The sequence below is a fragment of the Oryzias latipes genome, chromosome 13 (assembly GCF_053564925.1).
Source record: "Oryzias latipes strain Hd-rR chromosome 13, Olatipes_Hd-rR_3.1".
Taxonomy (NCBI): domain Eukaryota; kingdom Metazoa; phylum Chordata; class Actinopteri; order Beloniformes; family Adrianichthyidae; genus Oryzias; species Oryzias latipes.
The window spans coordinates 36775626-36802620 of NC_136249.1; the positions used below are offsets into that span (position 1 = coordinate 36775626).

The 26995-nt window shown below is 40.6% G+C and overlaps 1 protein-coding gene across 1 annotated transcript in view; it reads right to left on the reverse strand.

Moving 5' to 3' along the window:
* Positions 1–26995, reverse strand: part of mindy4b (MINDY family member 4B) — a 63914-nt gene that overhangs the window by 32633 nt on the left and 4286 nt on the right. Inside the window, exons 3-6 of the mRNA XM_078929855.1 lie at positions 18800–18919; positions 18505–18602; positions 16437–16602; positions 16300–16365 (exon numbers count right to left, since the gene is read on the reverse strand). Coding sequence (XP_078785981.1) covers positions 16300–16365; positions 16437–16602; positions 18505–18602; positions 18800–18919 — 450 coding nt within the window. The remainder of the gene's footprint in view (positions 1–16299; positions 16366–16436; positions 16603–18504; positions 18603–18799; positions 18920–26995) is intronic.

Below are 26995 nucleotides of genomic sequence, written 5' to 3' on the forward strand. Positions count from 1 at the left end.
AGAGGTTCTTTAATGAAAGAGGTTCTGTAATGGAGGAGGTTCTGTCATGGAGGAGGTTCTGTCATGAAAGAGGTTCTGTAATGAAGTAGGTTCTGTCATGGAGGAGGTTCTGTCATGAAGAAGGTTCTGTCATGAAGAAGGTTCTGTCATGGAGGAGGTTCTGTAATGAAGTACGTTCTGTCATGGAGGAGGTTCTGTCATGAAGAAGGTTCTGTCATGAAGAAGGTTCTGTCATGGAGGTGGTTCTGTCATGAAGAAGTTTCTGTCATGGAGGTGGTTCTGTCATGGAGGAGGTTCTGTCATGGAGGAGGTTCTGTCATGAAAGAGGTTCTGTCATAAAAGAGGTTCTTTAATGAAAGAGGTTCTGTCATGGAGGAGGTTCTGTCATGAAGAAGGTTCTGTCATGGAGGTGGTTCTGTCATAAAAGAGGTTCTTTAATAAAAGAGGTTCTGTCATGAAGAAGGTTCTGTCATGGAGGGGGTTCTGTCATGAAGAAGGTTCTGTCATGGAGGAGGTTCTGTCATGAAAGAGGTTCTGTCATAAAAGAGGTTCTTTAATGAAAGAGGTTCTGTAATGGAGGAGGTTCTGTCATGGAGGAGGTTCTGTCATGAAAGAGGTTCTGTCATAAAAGAGGTTCTTTAATGAAAGAGGTTCTGTCATGAAGAAGGTTCTGTCACGGAGGAGGTTCTGTAATGAAGTAGGTTCTGTCATGGAGGAGGTTCTGTAATGAAGTAGGTTCTGTCATGAAGAAGGTTCTGTCATGGAGGAGGTTCTTTAATGAAGTACGTTCTGTCATGGAGGAGGTTCTGTCATGAAAGAGGTTCTGTCATAAAAGAGGTTCTTTAATGAAAGAGGTTCTGTCATGAAGAAGGTTCTGTCATGGAGGAGGTTCTGTCATGAAGTAGGTTCTGTCATGGAGGAGGTTCTGTAATGAAGTAGGTTCTGTCATGAAGAAAGTTCTGTCATGGAGGAGGTTCTGTCATGAAGAAGGTTCTGTCATGAAGAAGGTTCTGTCATGGAGGTGGTTCTGTCATGGAGGAGGTTCTGTCATGAAGGAGGTTCTGTCATAAAAGAGGTTCTTTAATGAAAGAGGTTTTGTCATGGAGGAGGTTCTGTCATGGAGAAGGTTCTGTCATGAAGAAGGTTCTGTCATGAAGTAGGTTCTGTCATGGAGGTGGTTCTGTCATGGAGGAGGTTCTGTCATGAAAGAGGTTCTGTCATGAAAGAGGTTCTGTCATAAAAGAGGTTCTTTAATGAAAGAGGTTTTGTCATGGAGGAGGTTCTGTCATGAAGAAGGTTCTGTCATGGAGGAGGTTCTGTAATGAAGTACGTTCTGTCATGGAGGAGGTTCTGTCATGGAGGAGGTTCTGTCATGAAAGAGGTTCTGTCATAAAAGAGGTTCTTTAATGAAAGAGGTTCTGTCATGAAGAAGGTTCTGTCATGGAGGAGGTTCTGTAATGAAGTAGGTTCTGTCATGGAGGAGGTTCTGTAATGAAGTAGGTTCTGTCATGAAGAAGGTTCTGTCATGGAGGAGGTTCTTTAATGAAGTACGTTCTGTCATGGAGGAGGTTCTGTCATGAAGAAGGTTCTGTCATGAAGAAGGTTCTGTCATGGAGGTGGTTCTGTCATGGAGGAGGTTCTGTCATGAAAGAAGTTCTGTCATAAAAGAGGTTCTTTAATGAAAGAGGTTCTTTCATTAAGAAGGTTCTGTCATGAAGAAGGTTCTGTCATGGAGGTGGTTCTGTCATGAAGAAGGTTCTGTCATGGAGGAGGTTCTGTCATGAAAGAGGTTCTGTAATGAAGTAGGTTCTGTCATGGAGGAGGTTTTGTCATGAAGAAGGTTCTGTCATGAAGAAGGTTCTGTCATGGAGGAGGTTCTGTCAGGAAGGAGGTTCTGTCATAAAAGAGGTTCTTTAATGAAAGAGGTTTTGTCATGGAGGAGGTTCTGTCATGGAGAAGGTTCTGTCATGAAGAAGGTTCTGTCATGAAGTAGGTTCTGTCATGGAGGAGGTTCTGTCATGAAAGAGGTTCTGTAATGAAGTAGGTTCTGTCATGGAGGAGGTTCTGTCATGAAGAAGGTTCTGTCATGAAGAAGGTTCTGTCATGGAGGAGGTTCTGTCATGAAGGAGGTTCTGTCATAAAAGAGGTTCTTTAATGAAAGAGGTTTTGTCATGGAGGAGGTTCTGTCATGGAGAAGGTTCTGTCATGAAGAAGGTTCTGTCATGAAGTAGGTTCTGTCATGGAGGTGGTTCTGTCATGGAGGAGGTTCTGTCATGAAAGAGGTTCTGTCATAAAAGAGGTTCTTTAATGAAAGAGGTTCTGTCATGAAGAAGGTTCTGTCATGGAGGAAGTTCTGTCATGAAGGAGGTTCTGTCATAAAAGAGGTTCTTTAATGAAAGAGGTTTTGTCATGGAGGAGGTTCTGTCATGGAGAAGGTTCTGTCATGAAGAAGGTTCTGTCATGAAGTAGGTTCTGTCATGGAGGTGGTTCTGTCATGGAGGAGGTTCTGTCATGAAAGAGGTTCTGTCATAAAAGAGGTTCTTTAATGAAAGAGGTTTTGTCATGGAGGAGGTTCTGTCATGAAGAAGGTTCTGTCATGGAGGAGGTTCTGTCATGAAGAAGGTTCTGTCATGAAGAAGTTTCTGTCATGGAGGTGGTTCTGTCATGGAGGAGGTTCTGTCATGGAGGAGGTTCTGTCATGAAAGAGGTTCTGTCATAAAAGAGGTTCTTTAATGAAAGAGGTTCTGTCATGAAGAAGGTTTTGTCATGGAGGAGGTTCTGTAATGAAGTAGGTTCTGTCATGGAGGTGGTTCTGTCATGGAGGAGGTTCTGTCATGAAAGAGGTTCTGTCATAAAAGAGGTTCTTTAATGAAAGAGGTTTTGTCATGGAGGAGGTTCTGTCATGAAGAAGGTTCTGTCATGGAGGAGGTTCTGTAATGAAGTACGTTCTGTCATGGAGGAGGTTCTGTAATGAAGTAAGTTCTGTCATGAAGAAGGTTCTGTCATGGAGGAGGTTCTTTAATGAAGTACGTTCTGTCATGGAGGAGGTTCTGTCATGAAAGAGGTTCTGTCATAAAAGAGGTTCTTTAATGAAAGAGGTTCTGTCATGAAGAAGGTTCTGTCATGGAGGAGGTTCTGTAATGAAGTAGGTTCTGTCATGGAGGAGGTTCTGTAATGAAGTAGGTTCTGTCATGAAGAAGGTTCTGTCATGGAGGAGGTTCTGTAATGAAGAAGGTTCTGTCATGAAGAAGGTTCTGTCATGGAGGTGGTTCTGTCATGGAGGAGGTTCTGTCATGAAGGAGGTTCTGTCATAAAAGAGGTTCTTTAATGAAAGAGGTTTTGTCATGGAGGAGGTTCTGTCATGGAGAAGGTTCTGTCATGAAGAAGGTTCTGTCATGAAGTAGGTTCTGTCATGGAGGTGGTTCTGTCATGGAGGAGGTTCTGTCATGAAAGAGGTTCTGTCATGAAAGAGGTTCTGTCATAAAAGAGGTTCTTTAATCAAAGAGGTTTTGTCATGGAGGAGGTTCTGTCATGAAGAAGGTTCTGTCATGGAGGAGGTTCTGTAATGAAGTACGTTCTGTCATGGAGGAGGTTCTGTCATGGAGGAGGTTCTGTCATGAAAGAGGTTCTGTCATAAAAGAGGTTCTTTAATGAAAGAGGTTCTGTCATGAAGAAGGTTCTGTCATGGAGGAGGTTCTGTAATGAAGTAGGTTCTGTCATGGAGGAGGTTCTGTAATGAAGTAGGTTCTGTCATGGAGGAGGTTCTGTCATGAAGAAGGTTCTGTCATGAAGAAGGTTCTGTCATGGAGGAGGTTCTGTAATGAAGTACGTTCTGTCATGGAGGAGGTTCTGTCATGAAGAAGGTTCTGTCATGAAGAAGGTTCTGTCATGGAGGTGGTTCTGTCATGAAGAAGGTTCTGTCATGGAGGAGGTTCTGTCATGGAAGAGGTTCTGTCATGGTGGAGGTTCTGTCATGAAAGAGGTTCTGTCATAAAAGAGGTTCTTTAATGAAAGAGGTTCTGTAATGGAGGAGGTTCTGTCATGGAGGAGGTTCTGTCATGGAGGAGGTTCTGTCATGAAAGAGGTTCTGTAATGAAGTAGGTTCTGTCATGGAGGAGGTTCTGTCATGAAGAAGGTTCTGTCATGAAGAAGGTTCTGTCATGGAGGAGGTTCTGTAATGAAGTACGTTCTGTCATGGAGGAAGTTCTGTCATGAAAAAGGTTCTGTCATGAAGAAGGTTCTGTCATGGAGGTGGTTCTGTCATGAAGAAGGTTCTGTCATGGAGGTGGTTCTGTCATGGAGGAGGTTCTGTCATGGAGGAGGTTCTGTCATGAAAGAGGTTCTGTCATAAAAGAGGTTCTTTAATGAAAGAGGTTCTGTAATGGAGGAGATTCTGTCATGGAGGAGGTTCTGTCATGAAAGAGGTTCTGTCATAAAAGAGGTTCTTTAATGAAAGGTTCTGTCATGAAGAAGGTTCTGTCACGGAGGAGGTTCTGTAATGAAGTAGGTTCTGTCATGGAGGAGGTTCTGTAATGAAGTACGTTCTGTCATGAAGAAGGTTCTGTCATGGAGGAGGTTCTGTCATGGAGGAGGTTCTGTAATGAAGTAGGTTCTTTCATGGAGGAGGTTCTGTCATGAAGAAGGTTATGTCATGAAGAAGGTTCTGTCATGAAGAAGGTTCTGTCATGGAGGAGGTTCTGTCATGAAAGAGGTTCTGTCATAAAAGAGGTTCTTTAATGAAAGAGGTTTTGTCATGGAGGAGGTTCTGTCATGAAGAAGGTTCTGTCATGGAGGAGGTTCTGTAATGAAGTACGTTCTGTCATGGAGGAGGTTCTGTAATGAAGTAGGTTCTGTCATGAAGAAGGTTCTGTCATGGAGGAGGTTCTTTAATGAAGTACGTTCTGTCATGGAGGAGGTTCTGTCATGAAAGAGGTTCTGTCATAAAAGAGGTTCTTTAATGAAAGAGGTTCTGTCATGAAGAAGGTTCTGTCATGGAGGAGGTTCTGTAATGAAGTAGGTTCTGTCATGGAGGAGGTTCTGTAATGAAGTAGGTTCTGTCATGAAGAAGGTTCTGTCATGGAGGAGGTTCTGTCATGAAGAAGGTTCTGTCATGAAGAAGGTTCTGTCATGGAGGTGGTTCTGTCATGGAGGAGGTTCTGTCATGAAGGAGGTTCTGTCATAAAAGAGGTTCTTTAATGAAAGAGGTTTTGTCATGGAGGAGGTTCTGTCATGGAGAAGGTTCTGTCATGAAGAAGGTTCTGTCATGAAGTAGGTTCTGTCATGGAGGTGGTTCTGTCATGGAGGAGGTTCTGTCATGAAAGAGGTTCTGTCATGAAAGAGGTTCTGTCATAAAAGAGGTTCTTTAATCAAAGAGGTTTTGTCATGGAGGAGGTTCTGTCATGAAGAAGGTTCTGTCATGGAGGAGGTTCTGTAATGAAGTACGTTCTGTCATGGAGGAGGTTCTGTCATGGAGGAGGTTCTGTCATGAAAGAGGTTCTGTCATAAAAGAGGTTCTTTAATGAAAGAGGTTCTGTCATGAAGAAGGTTCTGTCATGGAGGAGGTTCTGTAATGAAGTAGGTTCTGTCATGGAGGAGGTTCTGTAATGAAGTAGGTTCTGTCATGGAGGAGGTTCTGTCATGAAGAAGGTTCTGTCATGAAGAAGGTTCTGTCATGGAGGAGGTTCTGTAATGAAGTACGTTCTGTCATGGAGGAGGTTCTGTCATGAAGAAGGTTCTGTCATGAAGAAGGTTCTGTCATGGAGGTGGTTCTGTCATGAAGAAGGTTCTGTCATGGAGGAGGTTCTGTCATGGAAGAGGTTCTGTCATGGTGGAGGTTCTGTCATGAAAGAGGTTCTGTCATAAAAGAGGTTCTTTAATGAAAGAGGTTCTGTAATGGAGGAGGTTCTGTCATGGAGGAGGTTCTGTCATGGAGGAGGTTCTGTCATGAAAGAGGTTCTGTAATGAAGTAGGTTCTGTCATGGAGGAGGTTCTGTCATGAAGAAGGTTCTGTCATGAAGAAGGTTCTGTCATGGAGGAGGTTCTGTAATGAAGTACGTTCTGTCATGGAGGAAGTTCTGTCATGAAAAAGGTTCTGTCATGAAGAAGGTTCTGTCATGGAGGTGGTTCTGTCATGAAGAAGGTTCTGTCATGGAGGTGGTTCTGTCATGGAGGAGGTTCTGTCATGGAGGAGGTTCTGTCATGAAAGAGGTTCTGTCATAAAAGAAGTTCTTTAATGAAAGAGGTTCTGTAATGGAGGAGATTCTGTCATGGAGGAGGTTCTGTCATGAAAGAGGTTCTGTCATAAAAGAGGTTCTTTAATGAAAGGTTCTGTCATGAAGAAGGTTCTGTCACGGAGGAGGTTCTGTAATGAAGTAGGTTCTGTCATGGAGGAGGTTCTGTAATGAAGTACGTTCTGTCATGAAGAAGGTTCTGTCATGGAGGAGGTTCTGTCATGGAGGAGGTTCTGTAATGAAGTAGGTTCTTTCATGGAGGAGGTTCTGTCATGAAGAAGGTTATGTCATGAAGAAGGTTCTGTCATGAAGAAGGTTCTGTCATGGAGGAGGTTCTGTCATGAAGAAGGTTCTGTCATGAAGAAGGTTCTGTCATGGAGGTGGTTCTGTCATGGAGGAGGTTCTGTCATGGAAGAGGTTCTGTCATGGAGGAGGTTCTGTCATGAAAGAGGTTCTGTCATAAAAGAGGTTCTTTAATGAAAGAGGTTCTGTCATGGAGGAGGTTCTGTCATGAAGAAGGTTCTGTCATGGAGGTGGTTTTGTCATAAAAGAGGTTCTTTAATGAAAGAGGTTCTGTCATGGAGGAGGTTCTGTCATGAAGAAAGTTCTGTCATGGAGGTGGTTCTGTCATAAAAGAGGTTCTGTAATGAAAGAGGTTCTGTCATGAAGAAGGTTCTGTCATGGAGGGGGTTCTGTCATGAAGAAAGTTCTGTCATGGAGGAGGTTCTGTCATGAAGAAGGTTCTGTCATGGAGGAGGTTCTGTCATGGAGGAGGTTCTGTCATGGAGGAGGTTCTGTCATGAAAGAGGTTCTTTAATGAAAGAGGTTCTGTAATGGAGGAGGTTCTGTCATGGAGGAGGTTCTGTCATGGAGGAAGTTCTGTCATGAAAGAGGTTCTTTAATGAAGTAGGTTCTGTCATGGAGGAGGTTCTGTCATGAAGAAGGTTCTGTCATGAAGAAGGTTCTGTCATGAAGAAGGTTCTGTCATGGAGGAGGTTCTGTAATGAAGTACGTTCTGTCATGGAGGAGGTTCTGTCATGAAGAAGGTTCTGTCATAAAAGAGGTTCTTTAATGAAAGAGGTTCTGTCATGAAGAAGGTTCTGTCATGGAGGGGGTTCTGTCATGAAGAAGGTTCTGTCATGGAGGAGGTTCTGTCATGAAGAAGGTTCTGTCATGGAGGAGGTTCTGTCATGGAGGAGGTTCTGTCATGAAAGAGGTTCTTTAATGAAAGAGGTTCTGTAATGGAGGAGGTTCTGTCATGGAGGAGGTTCTGTCATGAAAGAGGTTCTGTAATGAAGTAGGTTCTGTCATGGAGGAAGTTCTGTCATGAAGAAGGTTCTGTCATGAAGAAGGATCTGTCATGAAGAAGGTTCTGTCATGGAGGAGGTTCTGTCATGGAGGAGGTTCTGTCATAAAAGAGGTTCTTTAATGAAAGAGGTTCTGTAATGGAGGAGGTTCTGTCATGGAGGAGGTTCTGTCATGGAGGAGGTTCTGTCATGAAAGAGGTTCTGTAATGAAGTAGGTTCTGTCATGGAGGAGGTTCTGTCATGAAGAAGGTTCTGTCATGAAGAAGGTTCTGTCATGGAGGAGGTTCTGTAATGAAGTACGTTCTGTCACGGAGGAGGTTCTGTCATGAAGAAGGTTCTGTCATGAAGAAGGTTCTGTCATGGAGGTGGTTCTGTCATGAAGAAGGTTCTGTCATGGAGGAGGTTCTGTCATGGAAGAGGTTCTGTCATGAAGAAGGTTCTGTCATGGAGGTGGTTCTGTCATAAAAGAGGTTCTTTAATGAAACAGGTTCTGTCATGAAGAAGGTTCTGTCATGGAGGGGGTTCTGTCATGAAGAAAGTTCTGTCATGGAGGAGGTTCTGTCATGAAGAAGGTTCTGTCATGGAGGAGGTTCTGTCATGGACGAGGTTCTGTCATGGAGGAGGTTCTGTCATGAAAGAGGTTCTTTAATGAAAGAGGTTCTGTAATGGAGGAGGTTCTGTCATGGAGGAGGTTCTGTCATGGAGGAAGTTATGTCATGAAAGAGGTTCTGTAATGAAGTAGGTTCTGTCATGGAGGAGGTTCTGTCATGAAGAAGGTTCTGTCATGAAGAAGGTTCTGTCATGAAGAAGGTTCTGTCATGGAGGAGGTGCTGTAATGAAGTACGTTCTGTCATGGAGGAGGTTCTGTCATGAAGAATGTTCTGTCATAAAAGAGGTACTTTAATGAAAGAGGTTCTGTCATGAAGAAGGTTCTGTCATGGAGGGGGTTCTGTCATGAAGAAGGTTCTGTCATGGAGGAGGTTCTGTCATGAAGAAGGTTCTGTCATGGAGGAAGTTCTGTCATGGTGGAGGTTCTGTCATGAAAGATGTTCTTTAATGAAAGAGGTTCTGTAATGGAGGAGGTTCTGTCATGGAGGAGGTTCTGTCATGAAAGAGGTTCTGTAATGAAGTAGGTTCTGTCATGGAGGAGGTTCTGTCATGAAGAAGGTTCTGTCATGAAGAAGGATCTGTCATGAAGAAGGTTCTGTCATGGAGGAGGTTCTGTCATAGAGGAGGTTCTGTCATAAAAGAGGTTCTTTAATGAAAGAGGTTCTGTAATGGAGGAGGTTCTGTCATGGAGGAGGTTCTGTCATGGAGGAGGTTCTGTCATGAAAGAGGTTCTGTAATGAAGTAGGTTCTGTCATGGAGGAGGTTCTGTCATGAAGAAAGTTCTGTCATGAAGAAGGTTCTGTCATGGAGGAGGTTCTGTAATGAAGTACGTTCTGTCATGGAGGAGGTTCTGTCATGAAGAAGGTTCTGTCATGAAGAAGGTTCTGTCATGGAGGTGGTTCTGTCATGAAGAAGGTTCTGTCATGGAGGTGGTTCTGTCATAAAAGAGGTTCTTTAATGAAACAGGTTCTGTCATGAAGAAGGTTCTGTCATGGAGGGGGTTCTGTCATGAAGAAAGTTCTGTCATGGAGGAGGTTCTGTCATGAAGAAGGTTCTGTCATGGAGGAGGTTCTGTCATGGACGAGGTTCTGTCATGGAGGAGGTTCTGTCATGAAAGAGGTTCTTTAATGAAAGAGGTTCTGTAATGGAGGAGGTTCTGTCATGGAGGAGGTTCTGTCATGGAGGAAGTTATGTCATGAAAGAGGTTCTGTAATGAAGTAGGTTCTGTCATGGAGGAGGTTCTGTCATGAAGAAGGTTCTGTCATGAAGAAGGTTCTGTCATGAAGAAGGTTCTGTCATGGAGGAGGTGCTGTAATGAAGTACGTTCTGTCATGGAGGAGGTTCTGTCATGAAGAATGTTCTGTCATAAAAGAGGTACTTTAATGAAAGAGGTTCTGTCATGAAGAAGGTTCTGTCATGGAGGGGGTTCTGTCATGAAGAAGGTTCTGTCATGGAGGAGGTTCTGTCATGAAGAAGGTTCTGTCATGGAGGAAGTTCTGTCATGGTGGAGGTTCTGTCATGAAAGATGTTCTTTAATGAAAGAGGTTCTGTAATGGAGGAGGTTCTGTCATGGAGGAGGTTCTGTCATGAAAGAGGTTCTGTAATGAAGTAGGTTCTGTCATGGAGGAGGTTCTGTCATGAAGAAGGTTCTGTCATGAAGAAGGATCTGTCATGAAGAAGGTTCTGTCATGGAGGAGGTTCTGTCATAGAGGAGGTTCTGTCATAAAAGAGGTTCTTTAATGAAAGAGGTTCTGTAATGGAGGAGGTTCTGTCATGGAGGAGGTTCTGTCATGGAGGAGGTTCTGTCATGAAAGAGGTTCTGTAATGAAGTAGGTTCTGTCATGGAGGAGGTTCTGTCATGAAGAAAGTTCTGTCATGAAGAAGGTTCTGTCATGGAGGAGGTTCTGTAATGAAGTACGTTCTGTCATGGAGGAGGTTCTGTCATGAAGAAGGTTCTGTCATGAAGAAGGTTCTGTCATGGAGGTGGTTCTGTCATGAAGAAGGTTCTGTCATGGAGGAGGTTCTGTCATGGAAGAGGTTCTGTCATGGTGGAGGTTCTGTCATGAAAGAGGTTCTGTCATAAAAGAGGTTCTTTAATGAAAGAGGTTCTGTAATGGAGGAGGTTCTGTCATGGAGGAGGTTCTGTCATGAAAGAGGTTCTGTAATGAAGTAGGTTCTGTCATGGAGGAGGTTCTGTCATGAAGAAGGTTCTGTCATGAAGAAGGTTCTGTCATGGGGGAGGTTCTGTAATGAAGTACGTTCTGTCATGGAGGAGGTTCTGTCATGAAGAAGGTTCTGTCATGAAGAAGGTTCTGTCATGGAGGTGGTTCTGTCATGAAGAAGTTTCTGTCATGGAGGTGGTTCTGTCATGGAGGAGGTTCTGTCATGGAGGAGGTTCTGTCATGAAAGAGGTTCTGTCATAAAAGAGGTTCTTTAATGAAAGAGGTTCTGTCATGGAGGAGGTTCTGTCATGAAAAAGGTTCTGTCATGGAGGTGGTTCTGTCATAAAAGAGGTTCTTTAATAAAAGAGGTTCTGTCATGAAGAAGGTTCTGTCATGGAGGGGGTTCTGTCATGAAGAAGGTTCTGTCATGGAGGAGGTTCTGTCATGAAAGAGGTTCTGTCATAAAAGAGGTTCTTTAATGAAAGAGGTTCTGTAATGGAGGAGGTTCTGTCATGGAGGAGGTTCTGTCATGAAAGAGGTTCTGTCATAAAAGAGGTTCTTTAATGAAAGAGGTTCTGTCATGAAGAAGGTTCTGTCACGGAGGAGGTTCTGTAATGAAGTAGGTTCTGTCATGGAGGAGGTTCTGTAATGAAGTAGGTTCTGTCATGAAGAAGGTTCTGTCATGGAGGAGGTTCTTTAATGAAGTACGTTCTGTCATGGAGGAGGTTCTGTCATGAAAGAGGTTCTGTCATAAAAGAGGTTCTTTAATGAAAGAGGTTCTGTCATGAAGAAGGTTCTGTCATGGAGGAGGTTCTGTCATGAAGTAGGTTCTGTCATGGAGGAGGTTCTGTAATGAAGTAGGTTCTGTCATGAAGAAAGTTCTGTCATGGAGGAGGTTCTGTCATGAAGAAGGTTCTGTCATGAAGAAGGTTCTGTCATGGAGGTGGTTCTGTCATGGAGGAGGTTCTGTCATGAAGGAGGTTCTGTCATAAAAGAGGTTCTTTAATGAAAGAGGTTTTGTCATGGAGGAGGTTCTGTCATGGAGAAGGTTCTGTCATGAAGAAGGTTCTGTCATGAAGTAGGTTCTGTCATGGAGGTGGTTCTGTCATGGAGGAGGTTCTGTCATGAAAGAGGTTCTGTCATGAAAGAGGTTCTGTCATAAAAGAGGTTCTTTAATGAAAGAGGTTTTGTCATGGAGGAGGTTCTGTCATGAAGAAGGTTCTGTCATGGAGGAGGTTCTGTAATGAAGTACGTTCTGTCATGGAGGAGGTTCTGTCATGGAGGAGGTTCTGTCATGAAAGAGGTTCTGTCATAAAAGAGGTTCTTTAATGAAAGAGGTTCTGTCATGAAGAAGGTTCTGTCATGGAGGAGGTTCTGTAATGAAGTAGGTTCTGTCATGGAGGAGGTTCTGTAATGAAGTAGGTTCTGTCATGAAGAAGGTTCTGTCATGGAGGAGGTTCTTTAATGAAGTACGTTCTGTCATGGAGGAGGTTCTGTCATGAAGAAGGTTCTGTCATGAAGAAGGTTCTGTCATGGAGGTGGTTCTGTCATGGAGGAGGTTCTGTCATGAAAGAAGTTCTGTCATAAAAGAGGTTCTTTAATGAAAGAGGTTCTTTCATTAAGAAGGTTCTGTCATGAAGAAGGTTCTGTCATGGAGGTGGTTCTGTCATGAAGAAGGTTCTGTCATGGAGGAGGTTCTGTCATGAAAGAGGTTCTGTAATGAAGTAGGTTCTGTCATGGAGGAGGTTTTGTCATGAAGAAGGTTCTGTCATGAAGAAGGTTCTGTCATGGAGGAGGTTCTGTCAGGAAGGAGGTTCTGTCATAAAAGAGGTTCTTTAATGAAAGAGGTTTTGTCATGGAGGAGGTTCTGTCATGGAGAAGGTTCTGTCATGAAGAAGGTTCTGTCATGAAGTAGGTTCTGTCATGGAGGAGGTTCTGTCATGAAAGAGGTTCTGTAATGAAGTAGGTTCTGTCATGGAGGAGGTTCTGTCATGAAGAAGGTTCTGTCATGAAGAAGGTTCTGTCATGGAGGAGGTTCTGTCATGAAGGAGGTTCTGTCATAAAAGAGGTTCTTTAATGAAAGAGGTTTTGTCATGGAGGAGGTTCTGTCATGGAGAAGGTTCTGTCATGAAGAAGGTTCTGTCATGAAGTAGGTTCTGTCATGGAGGTGGTTCTGTCATGGAGGAGGTTCTGTCATGAAAGAGGTTCTGTCATAAAAGAGGTTCTTTAATGAAAGAGGTTCTGTCATGAAGAAGGTTCTGTCATGGAGGAAGTTCTGTCATGAAGGAGGTTCTGTCATAAAAGAGGTTCTTTAATGAAAGAGGTTTTGTCATGGAGGAGGTTCTGTCATGGAGAAGGTTCTGTCATGAAGAAGGTTCTGTCATGAAGTAGGTTCTGTCATGGAGGTGGTTCTGTCATGGAGGAGGTTCTGTCATGAAAGAGGTTCTGTCATAAAAGAGGTTCTTTAATGAAAGAGGTTTTGTCATGGAGGAGGTTCTGTCATGAAGAAGGTTCTGTCATGGAGGAGGTTCTGTCATGAAGAAGGTTCTGTCATGAAGAAGTTTCTGTCATGGAGGTGGTTCTGTCATGGAGGAGGTTCTGTCATGGAGGAGGTTCTGTCATGAAAGAGGTTCTGTCATAAAAGAGGTTCTTTAATGAAAGAGGTTCTGTCATGAAGAAGGTTTTGTCATGGAGGAGGTTCTGTAATGAAGTAGGTTCTGTCATGGAGGTGGTTCTGTCATGGAGGAGGTTCTGTCATGAAAGAGGTTCTGTCATAAAAGAGGTTCTTTAATGAAAGAGGTTTTGTCATGGAGGAGGTTCTGTCATGAAGAAGGTTCTGTCATGGAGGAGGTTCTGTAATGAAGTACGTTCTGTCATGGAGGAGGTTCTGTCATGGAGGAGGTTCTGTCATGAAAGAGGTTCTGTCATAAAAGAGGTTCTTTAATGAAAGAGGTTCTGTCATGAAGAAGGTTCTGTCATGGAGGAAGTTCTGTAATGAAGTAGGTTCTGTCATGAAGAAGGTTCTGTCATGGAGGAGGTTCTGTCATGAAAGAGGTTCTGTAATGAAGTAGGTTCTGTCATGGAGGAGGTTCTGTCATGAAGAAGGTTCTGTCATGAAGAAGGTTCTGTCATGGAGGAGGTTCTGTCATGAAGGAGGTTCTGTCATAAAAGAGGTTCTTTAATGAAAGAGGTTTTGTCATGGAGGAGGTTCTGTCATGGAGAAGGTTCTGTCAGGAAGTAGGTTCTGTCATGGAGGAGGTTCTGTCATGAAAGAGGTTCTGTCATAAAAGAGGTTCTTTAATGAAAGAGGTTCTGTCATGAAGAAGGTTCTGTCATGGAGGAGGTTCTGTAATGAAGTAGGTTCTGTCATGGAGGAGGTTCTGTAATGAAGTAGGTTCTGTCATGAAGAAGGTTCTGTCATGGAGGAGGATCTTTAATGAAGTACGTTCTGTCATGGAGGAGGTTCTGTCATGAAGAAGGTTCTGTCATGAAGAAGGTTCTGTCATGGAGGTGGTTCTGTCATGGAGGAGGTTCTGTCATGAAAGAAGTTCTGTCATAAAAGAGGTTCTTTAATGAAAGAGGTTCTTTCATTAAGAAGGTTCTGTCATGAAGAAGGTTCTGTCATGGAGGTGGTTCTGTCATGAAGAAGGTTCTGTCATGGAGGAGGTTCTGTCATGAAAGAGGTTCTGTAATGAAGTAGGTTCTGTCATGGAGGAGGTTCTGTCATGAAGAAGGTTCTGTCATGAAGAAGGTTCTGTCATGGAGGAGGTTCTGTCATGAAGGAGGTTCTGTCATAAAAGAGGTTCTTTAATGAAAGAGGTTTTGTCATGGAGGAGGTTCTGTCATGGAGAAGGTTCTGTCATGAAGAAGGTTCTGTCATGAAGTAGGTTCTGTCATGGAGGAGCTTCTGTCATGAAAGAGGTTCTGTAATGAAGTAAGTTCTGTCATGGAGGAGGTTCTGTCATGAAGAAGGTTCTGTCATGAAGAAGGTTCTGTCATGGAGGAGGTTCTGTCATGAAGGAGGTTCTGTCATAAAAGAGGTTCTTTAATGAAAGAGGTTTTGTCATGGAGGAGGTTCTGTCATGGAGAAGGTTCTGTCATGAAGAAGGTTCTGTCATGAAGTAGGTTCTGTCATGGAGGTGGTTTTGTCATGGAGGAGGTTCTGTCATGAAAGAGGTTCTGTCATAAAAGATGTTCTTGAATGAAAGAGGTTCTGTCATGAAGAAGATTCTGTCATGGAGGAGGTTCTGTCATGAAGGAGGTTCTGTCATAAAAGAGGTTCTTTAATGAAAGAGGTTTTGTCATGGAGGAGGTTCTGTCATGGAGAAGGTTCTGTCATGAAGAAGGTTCTGTCATGAAGTAGGTTCTGTCATGGAGGTGGTTCTGTCATGGAGGAGGTTCTGTCATGAAAGAGGTTCTGTCATAAAAGAGGTTCTTTAATGAAAGAGGTTTTGTCATGGAGGAGGTTCTGTCATGAAGAAGGTTCTGTCATGGAGGAGGTTTTGTCATGAAGAAGGTTCTGTCATGAAGAAGTTTCTGTCATGGAGGTGGTTCTGTCATGGAGGAGGTTCTGTCATGGAGGAGGTTCTGTCATGAAAGAGGTTCTGTCATAAAAGAGGTTCTTTAATGAAAGAGGTTCTGTAATGAAGTAGGTTCTGTCATGGAGGTGGTTCTGTCATGGAGGAGGTTCTGTCATGAAAGAGGTTCTGTCATAAAAGAGGTTCTTTAATGAAAGAGGTTTTGTCATGGAGGAGGTTCTGTCATGAAGAAGGTTCTGTCATGGAGGAGGTTCTGTAATGAAGTACGTTCTGTCATGGAGGAGGTTCTGTCATGGAGGAGGTTCTGTCATGAAAGAGGTTCTGTCATAAAAGAGGTTCTTTAATGAAAGAGGTTCTGTCATGAAGAAGGTTCTGTCATGGAGGAAGTTCTGTAATGAAGTAGGTTCTGTCATGGAGGAGGTTCTGTAATGAAGAAGGTTCTGTCATGAAGAAGGTTCTGTCATGGAGGAGGTTCTTTAATGAAGTACGTTCTGTCATGGAGGAGGTTCTGTCATGAAGAAGGTTCTGTCATGAAGAAGGTTCTGTCATGGAGGTGGTTCTGTCATGGAGGAGGTTCTGTCATGAAAGAGGTTCTGTCATGGAGGAGGTTCTGTCATGAAAGAGGTTCTGTCATAAAAGAAGTTCTTTAATGAAAGAGGTTCTTTCATTAAGAAGGTTCTGTCATGAAGAAGGTTCTGTCATGAAGAAGGTTCTGTCATGGAGGTGGTTCTGTCATGGAGGAGGTTCTGTCATGAAAGAGGTTCTGTGATAAAAGAGGTTCTTTAATGAAAGAGGTTCTATCATGGAGGAGGTTCTGTCATGGAGGAGGTTCTGTCATGAAAGAGGTTCTGTCATAAAAGAGGTTCTTTAACGAAAGAGGTTCTGTCATGAAGAAGGTTCTGTCACGGAGGAGGTTCTGTCATGAAAGAGGTTCTGTCATAAAAGAGGTTCTTTAATGAAAGAGGTACTTTCATTAAGAAGGTTCTGTCATGAAGAAGGTTCTGTCATGAAGAAGGTTCTGTCATGGAGGAGGTTCTGTCATGAAGAAGGTTCTGTCATGAAGAAGGTTCTGTCATGGAGGAGGTTCTGTCATGGAGGAGGTTCTGTAATGAAGTAGGTTCTGTCATGGAGGAGGTTCTGTCATGAAGAAGGTTCCGTCATGAAGAAGGTTCTGTCATGAATGAGGTTTTGTCTGCATTGTTCTATCTTAGATGACCCCCCCCCTTACAATGACGTGTTCTCCCTACCATGACAAAGGTGGATAAAGGTGGAAAGATTTCATTTAATCCATGGACACCAGTGAAGATCACAAATCATTGAAGAAAAAAGGTTCAGAGCTCTGTCTAGTGGGTCTAGATGACCCAACTCCCAATGTTAAAGTGCCTAGGATAGAACAAGGGGTAAAGAGTCCATGTAACAGATTACTGAGCATGTCTCCTTCTGGTTAACTCACACACTGGATGTGGTCCAACAGGAAGCTGCTGAGGTTCTCCTTCCTGTTGAAGACGAACATCTGCATCTATAAGGTGTGATGAAGGAACACGATGATGAGAGGTGGAACCAGAACCACATGATGCTCCTCAGACGCACCTTTTCTGTCAGGAGGTCCAGTTTGTGGTCTAAGTAAGGTTGGTGGCAGAAATCCTCTGTTACCATGGTTACCGTTGCACTCTCCTCCTGACCAGCCAACCAGAGGCTGTCGGACAGGGCAGCTACCAGCGCCCCCTGCTGTTCCTGTGATCCGAGCTCTGTCAGACTAAAGTGTTTGGGGGGGGGGGGGGGGGGGGGGCAGGACAACAGGTCAGTGTCTCACAGAAACTGGACAGGCTGTCCTCCTGGTCTGAAGGGGCCTTCTCTGTGATTTGTAAGCTTTGGTCGCTGCCGTGAATTTCCGACCACGGCTCTGGGTTTTGGCCTTTGGCTTCGATAACCCAACGCTTCTAAAAGTGAATGTGCTACCCAGATTGTTATATCTGTTCTTATCATTGCCGGTGCAGATTCCAGAGGATGAATTTGTAAAATGGGACAAAGAAGTGAGTAGATTTATTTGGGAATGGAAAAAACCAAGAGTAAAATTGAAAACGCTCCAACTAGAAAAAGAAAGAGGAAGATTAGGTCTCCCAAGCTTTCAAGAATACTATTCAGCAGCCCAGTTAAGATACATAGTATGTTGGTGTACAACAGAATATTACTCCAAATGGAAACAAATGGAGTTAAGGCTAAATGTCCACCACAAGCAAGACTGGGGGAGAAAATACAAATAGAAATCATAGAACAAAACCCTATTATTGAAATGATATTAAAGATCTGGAGGGGCGTGGCCAATAAATACAAAAGAGGTGGAGATTACAAACTACTTATCTGGCCCTCCCAATCTCAAAAATTCAGAATGGGACAGACGGACAATATCTTTAAGAAATGGAGTGACAGAGGAATGACGGCAGTGTGCTCAAAGGCTCAAAGAGGAGTTTCAGCTGGATACGGCTGACCTATTCAGGTATTTCCAATTAAGGCACTTCTACAATACGGAGATTAAAAAATATGTTAGTCAAGACAGAAGCAAGGTAATCGAAATGCTGACGGGGTCTTATAAGAAGTTACACTCAAAGGTTGTTTCCAAACATGCTTGGTAAACCGTAACGGACATAACTCTGCATACAAAGCAAAAGTGGGAATCAGAATTACAAATTTCACCATCAGAAGATAAATGGCATTCAATCGGTGGACTACAGCATAGCTCCACATGTTCTAGAAAATGGAGAGAATTTGGATGGAAAAACATGACAAGGTTTTTTATTAGTCCTCACATAAATAGTAAACAGGAACCCCACAACCACGCTGGAGGCTGTGTGGGGACTTTACCGCTAACCATTCACACATCTTCTGGTCATGTGGAAATATTTCTCCTTTCTGGGAAATTATGGTCAAAACCTTTCAGATATCCTAGGATGTGAGATAGTCATGGACCCACAGATACTGTACTTTGGCCTAACGACGGACGTCATTTGACCAGAAGACAAGAACCTGTTCAAGGTGATGATACTAGCCTGTAAAAAGGCTGTAACAAGAAACTGGTTGAGAAGTGAAATGCTGACACTGCAGCAATGGAGACATTATGGAGGAAATTTTCTCCATGGAGAAGATGACGCATTACTTAAGGCTACATGCACAAAAACTTGAAGATCGATTGAAGAAATGGACACGATATTCTGCTATCTCGGACCGGTCTTGAAACAACGTTTTAGTTGCTCCCCGCTACTTGTGTTTGTCTTTGCTGTTGTTTGTGAAGGAACAGCTGTATTTTGTGCTAAGAAAAATATTTTTAAAAATAAAGTTAAAAAAAAATGATACCCACTAGCACAACAGGGTCCTTCACTGCCTCACAGAATGGATTTTCAGTCATGAATCTTAGCTGTAATGCTGTCAGTCAATACAATATTTACTAGGATTTTGTCAGTATTTTCATCATCGTCACAATCATTATCTGTAAGGAATTTGTTGGAGGAGCTGCTCAAGTCTAAGGGAAGAACAATAAGTGGTCCTTCTGTCAGCCCCGCCTCCAAAATCCTCTTCCAGGTGTTTTCCATCGTTTCACACACGTGAGTGTACAGGTACAGGTGTGTACAGGTATCAGACAGGTGTCATGACACCAGCTCACCTGAGCAGCACACGCCTCTCTGAGCCCACCTGCTGGCCGAAGAGCAGATGCTTGATGATGCGAGCCTGGATGACCATCTGAACAGTGCGAGCCCCGCCCTGAAACACACACCTGAGCAGGTGAGAGCTGCTTTCAGAAAGATGAGAGGTTTTTCTATTGACTCAAGTTTATATTTGAATCTCCAGAGCGTTTTTTTCTACTTCTCGTTCCTTATCCTTTCTTTTCTGGTGCAGGAATCCTTTGACACCTAACGGCTATGCAGAGGACAGGTGGCTGACGGAGCCCAGAGACGTACCCGGTCCACCTCCAGAGCATAGGAGAGCTCCGAGTTTGGTTCTCTAAACTGGAAAAAGGATTTCCTCCAATCAAAGTTAAAGACACGGACCGTTCTCCCAAACAGGAGCCTCCTCAGGTTCTGAAAGCAATCAAAGGACATGTCCAGAAAACTGAGACGAGTACCAAATATAGTCTAGTGTAAAGCCAAACAGCACACCAGGGGGTATTCCAGAAGGCCCGTTTAAACTCCCCTGACTTTAACCCTGAACTCTGGCTGAAATCCTCCTGAACTTGTTTATTCTGGGTATGTCGGTTCCTAAAGACCGGATATGAGTTAGCATAATTACACTCCACTTGGTAACCCTGGGTTAATGCACGTGCACAGCAGGTACATAAAGACATTCTCAATGGATCACAGATTTCCAGAGTCACCATGGAAACGCGTGGAGGAAAAAAAGAGAGCGCTATACTTCAGTGAGACGGAGTCTGAGATTTTAACCCTTGTGCTATCTTAGATGACCCCCCCCCTTCCATTGAGGTGTTCCCCCTACCATGACAAAGGTGGATAAAGGTGGAAAGATTTCATGTAATCCATGGACACCAGTGAAGATCACAAATCATTGAAGAAAAAAGCTTCAGAGCACTGTCTAGTGGGTCTAGATGACCCACCTCCCAATGGTAAAGTGCCTGGGATAGAACAAGGGTTAATGACGGGGTATGAAGATTATACGTCCATTAATAAAGTAACACAGCTGCATCATCAAAAGAAAGAGTTTCTGCTTGGAGAAAAAGAACAAAGTAAACGCACGAGTTTCTGATCTTATTTCCATTTTCATTGTGACGCATATATATATATATATATATATATATATATATATATATATACATATATAACTTATCCAATTTTCCCATCGTAAATGAATTACTTATTGGTAACAAGTAATTGAGTTAAATTTAATCAAACTAATTTCTTACGTCTATAAACTCAATAATTGTTAATACAACTCAAATTTACATATTTATCTAACTAAATGTCATATTACTCCAATTCAATTAAATGTTTTTAATATTACACCACAAACTAGTAGAGGTTCTAAATATCATCATCCTCCTCTTCCTCCCTCTCACTCATGGTGCAGTAAGAATTAAACATATAAGTACAAATAACTCAACAAAACACAGTAAAACGACTAAACAACTAAACACATTTGGTCAAAAACCCACACTTAAACCCAAATCCGTCCAGACAGGCAAAGGGAATGATATCCCAAATATATATATATATTATCCAAGTTATATATATATATATGTGTATGTATATACATATATACATATATATATATATATATATATATATATATATATATATATATATATATATATATATATATATATATATATATATATATATGTGTGTATGTATATACATATGTATATATATATATATATATGTATATAGAGGCTCAGATCTACCACACCAGACAAGACCCAAGGTGTAGGCTATGCAAAGAGGCGCCTGAAACAATCCAGCACATAACTGCAGGGTGTAAGATGCTGGCAGGTAAAGCATACATGGAGCGCCACAATCAAGTGGCTGGAATAATATACAGGAACATGTGTGCAGAATATGTACTGGAAACCCCAAGGTCAAAATGGGAAACACCTCTGAAGGTGGTAGAGAATGAGAGGTAAAAGATCCTGTGGGACTTCCAGATCCAGACTGATAGGATGGTGATGGAGAACCAACCAGACATTGTAGTGGTGGATAAAGAACAGAGGAAAGCCGTTGTGGTGGATGTGGCAGTGCCAAGCGATGGGAACATCAGGAAGAAGGAACATGAGAAACTGGAGAAATACCAGGGACTCAGAGAAGAACTGGAGAAAGCCTGGAAAGTGAAGGTGACAGTGGTGCCTGTGGTAATTGGAGCACTGGGGGCAGTAACCCCCAAGCTGGAGGAGTGGCTACAACAGATACCTGGAAAGACCTCAGACCTCTCAGTCCGGAAAAGAACAGAACAGGAACAGCTAAGATACTGCAGGACCCTCAAGCTCCCAGGTCTCTGATAGAGGACCTGAGCTTGGAGGAGAAACCACCTGTGGGGGGGCAGAGGGGCGTTTTTTTTTATATATATATATATAAAAAAAAAACGCCCCATATATATATATATATATATATATATATATATATATATATATATATATATATATATATATATATATATATATATATATATATATATATATATATATATATATATATATAATTTGGATAACCTATCCAACTTAAATGAATTAATTCAATTGGTAACAAGTAATTGAGTTACATTTATTCAACCTAATTTCTTACGTTTACGCAACTCAATATTTTTGATTTGATTTTTGATTTTTGATTTTATTGATTTATTTCAAGCATTGTAGTCAAAGCAATAAAGAATTCACACATATTTATCAAAGTCATTACAGAAATGATGAAATGCATAGATTAAAAAGACAGAAAACAAAACAAAAATGTCACTTAAATCATATATGCTTAATTAAATACAGTGATCATTAACTGAAGTATAAGTAGAGTTTGATATATTGCTTGAAAAGGAGCGTGAAGAAGCAAGTTTATATAACCCCACCCCTACTGAGTTCATTCATGTGATAGTTTTACAGAGTTTTAAATCCGGTTCTGATCAGATAGATTCCACTGCCTAGAAATGATTGATGATCTTCAGAAAACATTCATTCATGATTTCAGTAAACAGTAACGATACCGATATGAAATAATAATTGATTATCATTAGAACACATGATAAGATTAAACCAGAAATTATTGCTACACATTGCAGATCAAGTAAATAAAATCAATAGCTTATTGATTGTAATTTAAACCTTTCAGTAATCATTATTGCACATCACAATGTAACACTCAGTGGTTGTAATTAAAAGATCTTTGATTATTTCACCACATTCCAGTTCACACATGGATTTGGAATTATTCAAACACCTGTTGATCCTTAAATCCTCTTATCTTCATATCCTGAAATCAGAGTTTCTTTATACATTTTCTTGAATATTTGAATATTTGATCATTTCTTGAGCTCATTACTTAAACTGTTCCAAAGTTTAGTGCCACACCGACACACAGAAACTTTTCTTTGTGGTTCTTATCAGTTTGATCTTGAAGTTCCTACATCCCCTCAGTCTGTAGCCTCCTTCATTTTCTAAGAACTGTTTTTGGATGTTGAATGGTAACAATTTCCAGCTGGCTCTGTATAAAAGTTGCGCAGTGTAAAAATCAACAAGGTCATACAGTTTTAAAAGTCTTGATTGATAAAATAGATTGTTTGTATGATCAAGATATCCGGCTTTATGTACAATACTGACGGCTCGTTTTTGAAGTAGAAAGAGAGGATGTAGTGAGCTCTTGTAATTATTCCCCCAAATTTCTATACAGTAGGTGAAATATGGTAATATTAAAGAACAGTACAATAAATATCTACTGTTGTATCCTAATATATGTTTAGATTTATTTACGATTGAAATACTTTTTGAGACTTTAGTTTGTATGTGTCTGATGTGTGGCTTCCAACTTAGTTTGTCATCGATAAAAACCCCTAAGAATTTGATTTCTGTAACACGTTCGATTAAGACATTATTTATTTCAATTGAGAGCTCTTTATTTGCATTGAAGTTTCCAAAAAACATCGCTTTGGTTTTATCTAGGTTCAAAGATAATTTGTTGTAATCCATCCATAGTTTTATATTATTTAACTCTGTGTTCACCACCTTTATAAGTTCCCTATGATTGTCTGTAGAATAGAATATATTTGTGTCATCAGCAAATAATATGAGTTTCATAAGCTTTGAAACATTGAATATGTCATTTATGTAAATATTGAATAGCAGCGGGCCTAGAATTGATCCTTGTGGGACACCACAACTTATCTCTTTGGTTTCTGATGTATATTCATCAATCTTGACAAATTGTTTTATTCCCGTTAAATAGCTTTTGACCCAAGTTAATACTAGTCCTCTTATCCCATACACTTCCAGTTTGTCCAGTAGGATGTCATGATTGAGAGTCAAATGTTTTTTTTAGGTCAATGAAAATTCCAGCTGCATTTTTCTTTTTGTCCAGAGCATTTGTGATTTCCTCCACAGCATCAATGATAGCCAATGAGGTGGATCTATTTTCTCTAAAACCGTATTGGTTTTCATTTATAATGTTATGTTTTTCAATAAATAAAGCTAATTTATCATTGAATATTCTTCTAAAATTTTTGAGAATTGTGGAAGAAGAGAAACAGGTCTATAGTTTGTAAATTGGTGTTTGTCTCCACTCTTATAGATGGGAATCACTTTGGCTATTTTCATTTGGTTTGGGAATCTCCCAGTTTGTAATGATAAGTTACATATGGATGTTAGAGGCTTAGCTACACTATGAATGACTTCTTTCACCACCTTCATATCTATATCCTCACAATCTTTTGAGTTTTTACTTTTGAAATTATTCACAATTGATATCAGCTCATTTTTGTTCACATTAGAGAGAAAGATTGAGTGTGGGATCCTTTCGATGGGTGGGTTATTGTCTTTGCTAGTTTTGCATTTTGGAATTTCCGCTGCCAACTCTGGACCCACGTTTACAAAGTAGTTATTGAGACCGTTTGCAGCTTCATTGATGTCATAGCTTTGACCCTTCTCATCTGTAAAGTAATCTGGATAAGTTCGCTTTTTTGTCCCATTTTTAATGATGTTATTTAATATTTCCCAAACTCGCTTTACGTTGTATTTATTTTCATTCAGTAGATTATTGAAGTACACTTTTTTACTGTAACGTGTTATTTCAGTTAGTTTATTTTTATATGACTTATATCTTTGTTCAGTTTCTCTTGTCCTCTGTTTTTATAGAGGTTATTTTTCTTTTTACAAGCATTTTGTAGACCGGTGGTTAACCAAGGGCATTTGGCAAATGTGTTCTTGAATTTATAAATTGGACAGTTCTTATTGTAAAGTGAGCTAAATATTTCTAAAAAACATTTATAAGCGATATCGACATCTTTCTCTCTGTACACAGAGTTCCAGTTTTGTCTGGATAAGTCATTATTCAGAGCATTCATGGTTTTTTCATTTCTTAGCCTTTTGTAGACTGGTTCTTTTATCATTTTCTTTGTCTTCACCTTGATGTCAAATAGGGAAAAAACTGGTAAATGATCAGTTATGTCACATATCATTAGTCCGCTCATATGAGTGCATTCTATATTATTTGTAAAAATATTATCAATGAGAGTAGCACTTTGAGTAGTGATTCTGCTGGGTCTTGTTATGGTTGGATATTAAACTCATAGCATACATTCTGCTGATAAAGTCGTCGGTTGCTTTATGTTTGCTGGGGTTTATCAGATCCATATTAAAGTCTCCACAGATGTAGAATATTTTGTTATTTAGAGAGGTAAACATCTTTTCCATCCAGTCACTGAAAACTTCTAAGCTTGACCCTGGCGACCTATAAACACAGCTTATAAAGACATTTTTCCCTGAATTGTTACATATTTCAATTGTAAGACATTCCAGTATTCCATCCACTGCGACAGACAATTTATCAATTACCATAAACTTCATATTTTTTTTCACAACTCAAATTTACATATTTATCTAACTAAATGTCATTTTACTCCAATTCAATAACATTTTTTTCCATCTTCATTTTGTCATATGTCTAAATTTGAGGCTGCAGATATTCTCATTTATATAACAATAAAATGAATGAAACAAAACGGATTCACAACTTAAAATCAATCATCATTTCTCTGACTTTAACATTACACTATGAAACAGTAGAGGTTCTAAATATCCTCATCCTCCTCTCTCACTCATGGTGCTGAAAGAATTAAACATAACAGGACAAATAACTCAACAAAACACAGTAAAACAGCTAAACAACTAAACACATTTGGTCACAAAGCCACACTTAAACCCAAATCCATCCAGACAGGCAAAGGGAATGATATCCCACAATCCCTTGCGGTGCCGATCTAACAGCAGCAACAAAGTTACACCTACTTAATTGAATTAGTTTGAATGAAAGTAAAATACCTACGGTGGCCCTGAAGTGCAAACCATTCAACAAATCACTCGATACAAAAACATTTTTAAGATCACAGCAACTATTTAAAAAGCAGTATTACATTTTAGAAAAACAAGACAAAATTTCAGAAACCAAAACACAAAAAAGAAAAAAAAGAAAAAAACATTTCAGAAAACAAAATTAATTTCCAGAAAACAAAACGAAATCTTCAAAAATGAAAAACATTTCCAAACCGGAAGAGGCAGGTACTATGGAACAACGCTGATTGGATGATGATTTTTGTCAATCATTTGAACTGAAAAGTATTTTAAATGAAGCGATGCCGGATTTCATCGTCCAAACAACAATGTACTATAATAATCCAAGTATTTCCCATTTACATATTAAATCAAAAATGCAGCAAACGGATAATGAAGGTTTAAATTCTTTTTTGAATATTTCGTCTGAAGCAGAACGGTCACCCGGAAGTAGTTTGTGTGGATGACGTCCGTTCTGCAGGTAAACAAAGAAAGGGACGGTAAAACGTTAACTCAAACGTTAATCTTTGAATATTTAGCGGATGTGATGACAGAACGCACAGAAATATCAACACCGACCAGGTTTACAAATGTTTCGAAATGTCGTGAGAGGATTCTGTCTAAAGCAGCAGCTGTGAAGAAACGGGTGTTAAAGACGGCGCACATCAGGAAATGCAGTCCCGTCATCCACAGATAAGGTATGGAGGCACATTTGTTTGATCTAATAAATGTAGCGTTAAACGTGATTTCTAGGTGGGTGTTTACAGACAGATCCAAGATCCTTCAGTCATACGTTAATGACAGGTTACCTCATCAGCTGGAGAGGGGGGGGGGGTCACGTGGGCAGGATTCTCAGACAGGTGTACCAGCCGCATAAATCAGCAAAGCTGTCAGGTAAACTGCAGCAGTTTGTGTCTCAGAATAACATTTATGAATGCTTCTTATTCACACTATTAAGATCTGTGACTTTAGAGTGTGTCAGTGCACAGAAACATGACAGTAAATGACTGGATCTGCACATCATCAGACACGTCCAGGTGTGTAACTAACGGTGGCAAAGTCTGTAGAGTAAAAAACATCTTTAAAAAAACATTTTAGTCTTTCAGGCAGAGGAGGAATACCAAAGTGTTTTAGAATGTATTTTTATAAGACTGAAATAATGTATTTTATTCTGAGTTTGGTGTTTTGACCCCTCCCTAATGAATTTCTGGTTTAACCCATTTTCTCCTCATTTTGATGAACTCAACTTTTTCCTGAATGAAAGATGAACGGCAGCTGATGTTTTTCTGTCAGGGATTTTTAATTTATTAATTTATTTCTGTCAGGGATTTCAATGGAGCTGGAGTCCAGTGCAGAGGAAGCTGCCAGCATGTACGAGCAGGAACTGGCGTCCCTTACCTGTGCATCTTCCTCTGGATGTGATGCTGAGCAGCAATGTGGACAAACCTTCCCTGACATGACTTTTTTATATAGTTGTTAAGCACAAACAGACTTTTCCCAGATGCATTTTTTCCTCTAATAAATGTGACTGACAGGTCCGCTGAGTAAATGCTGATTGTAAGCGCAACATTTGATTGACTGCATGAAGAAGCCCATAAAGGAAAATCCACAACTGTTTCTTTGTTTCTGTTACTGAATAACGTATTCATGTTAAGTTTTCAATAAATATACTGCATTGCTATGAAACAAATTTGTTTATTTTCATATCCATTATTACAATCCTCACGTCAGCATTCAGTTTTTTTTGTATGCAGCAGGTTAAAGACTTTTTTTTAAAGGACCTGCAATTAAAAAAAAAAAATAGATATTAAGGTTAAATAATATTTATTGATTACATTTCACATAAATCATGGTGACTTGCCTGTACACTGCACAATGATATGAATGACTTTAGTCTTTTTGTATTCCCATGTAGAGCTGCCATCTGTTCTTCTGCAGCACAAACCTTTCTGGAACTTCGCTTTGAGAAACTTCACCTGCAGAAATATTACATGTTCATTCAATTAAGCATTTTATAAACTTTTAAAGTTCATTTTTAAGTTTCAGTATATGTATATGCATGGTTCAAAAATATACAATACACTTAAATATTATTTCCCATAAGAACTTGTTTGTGATTTCA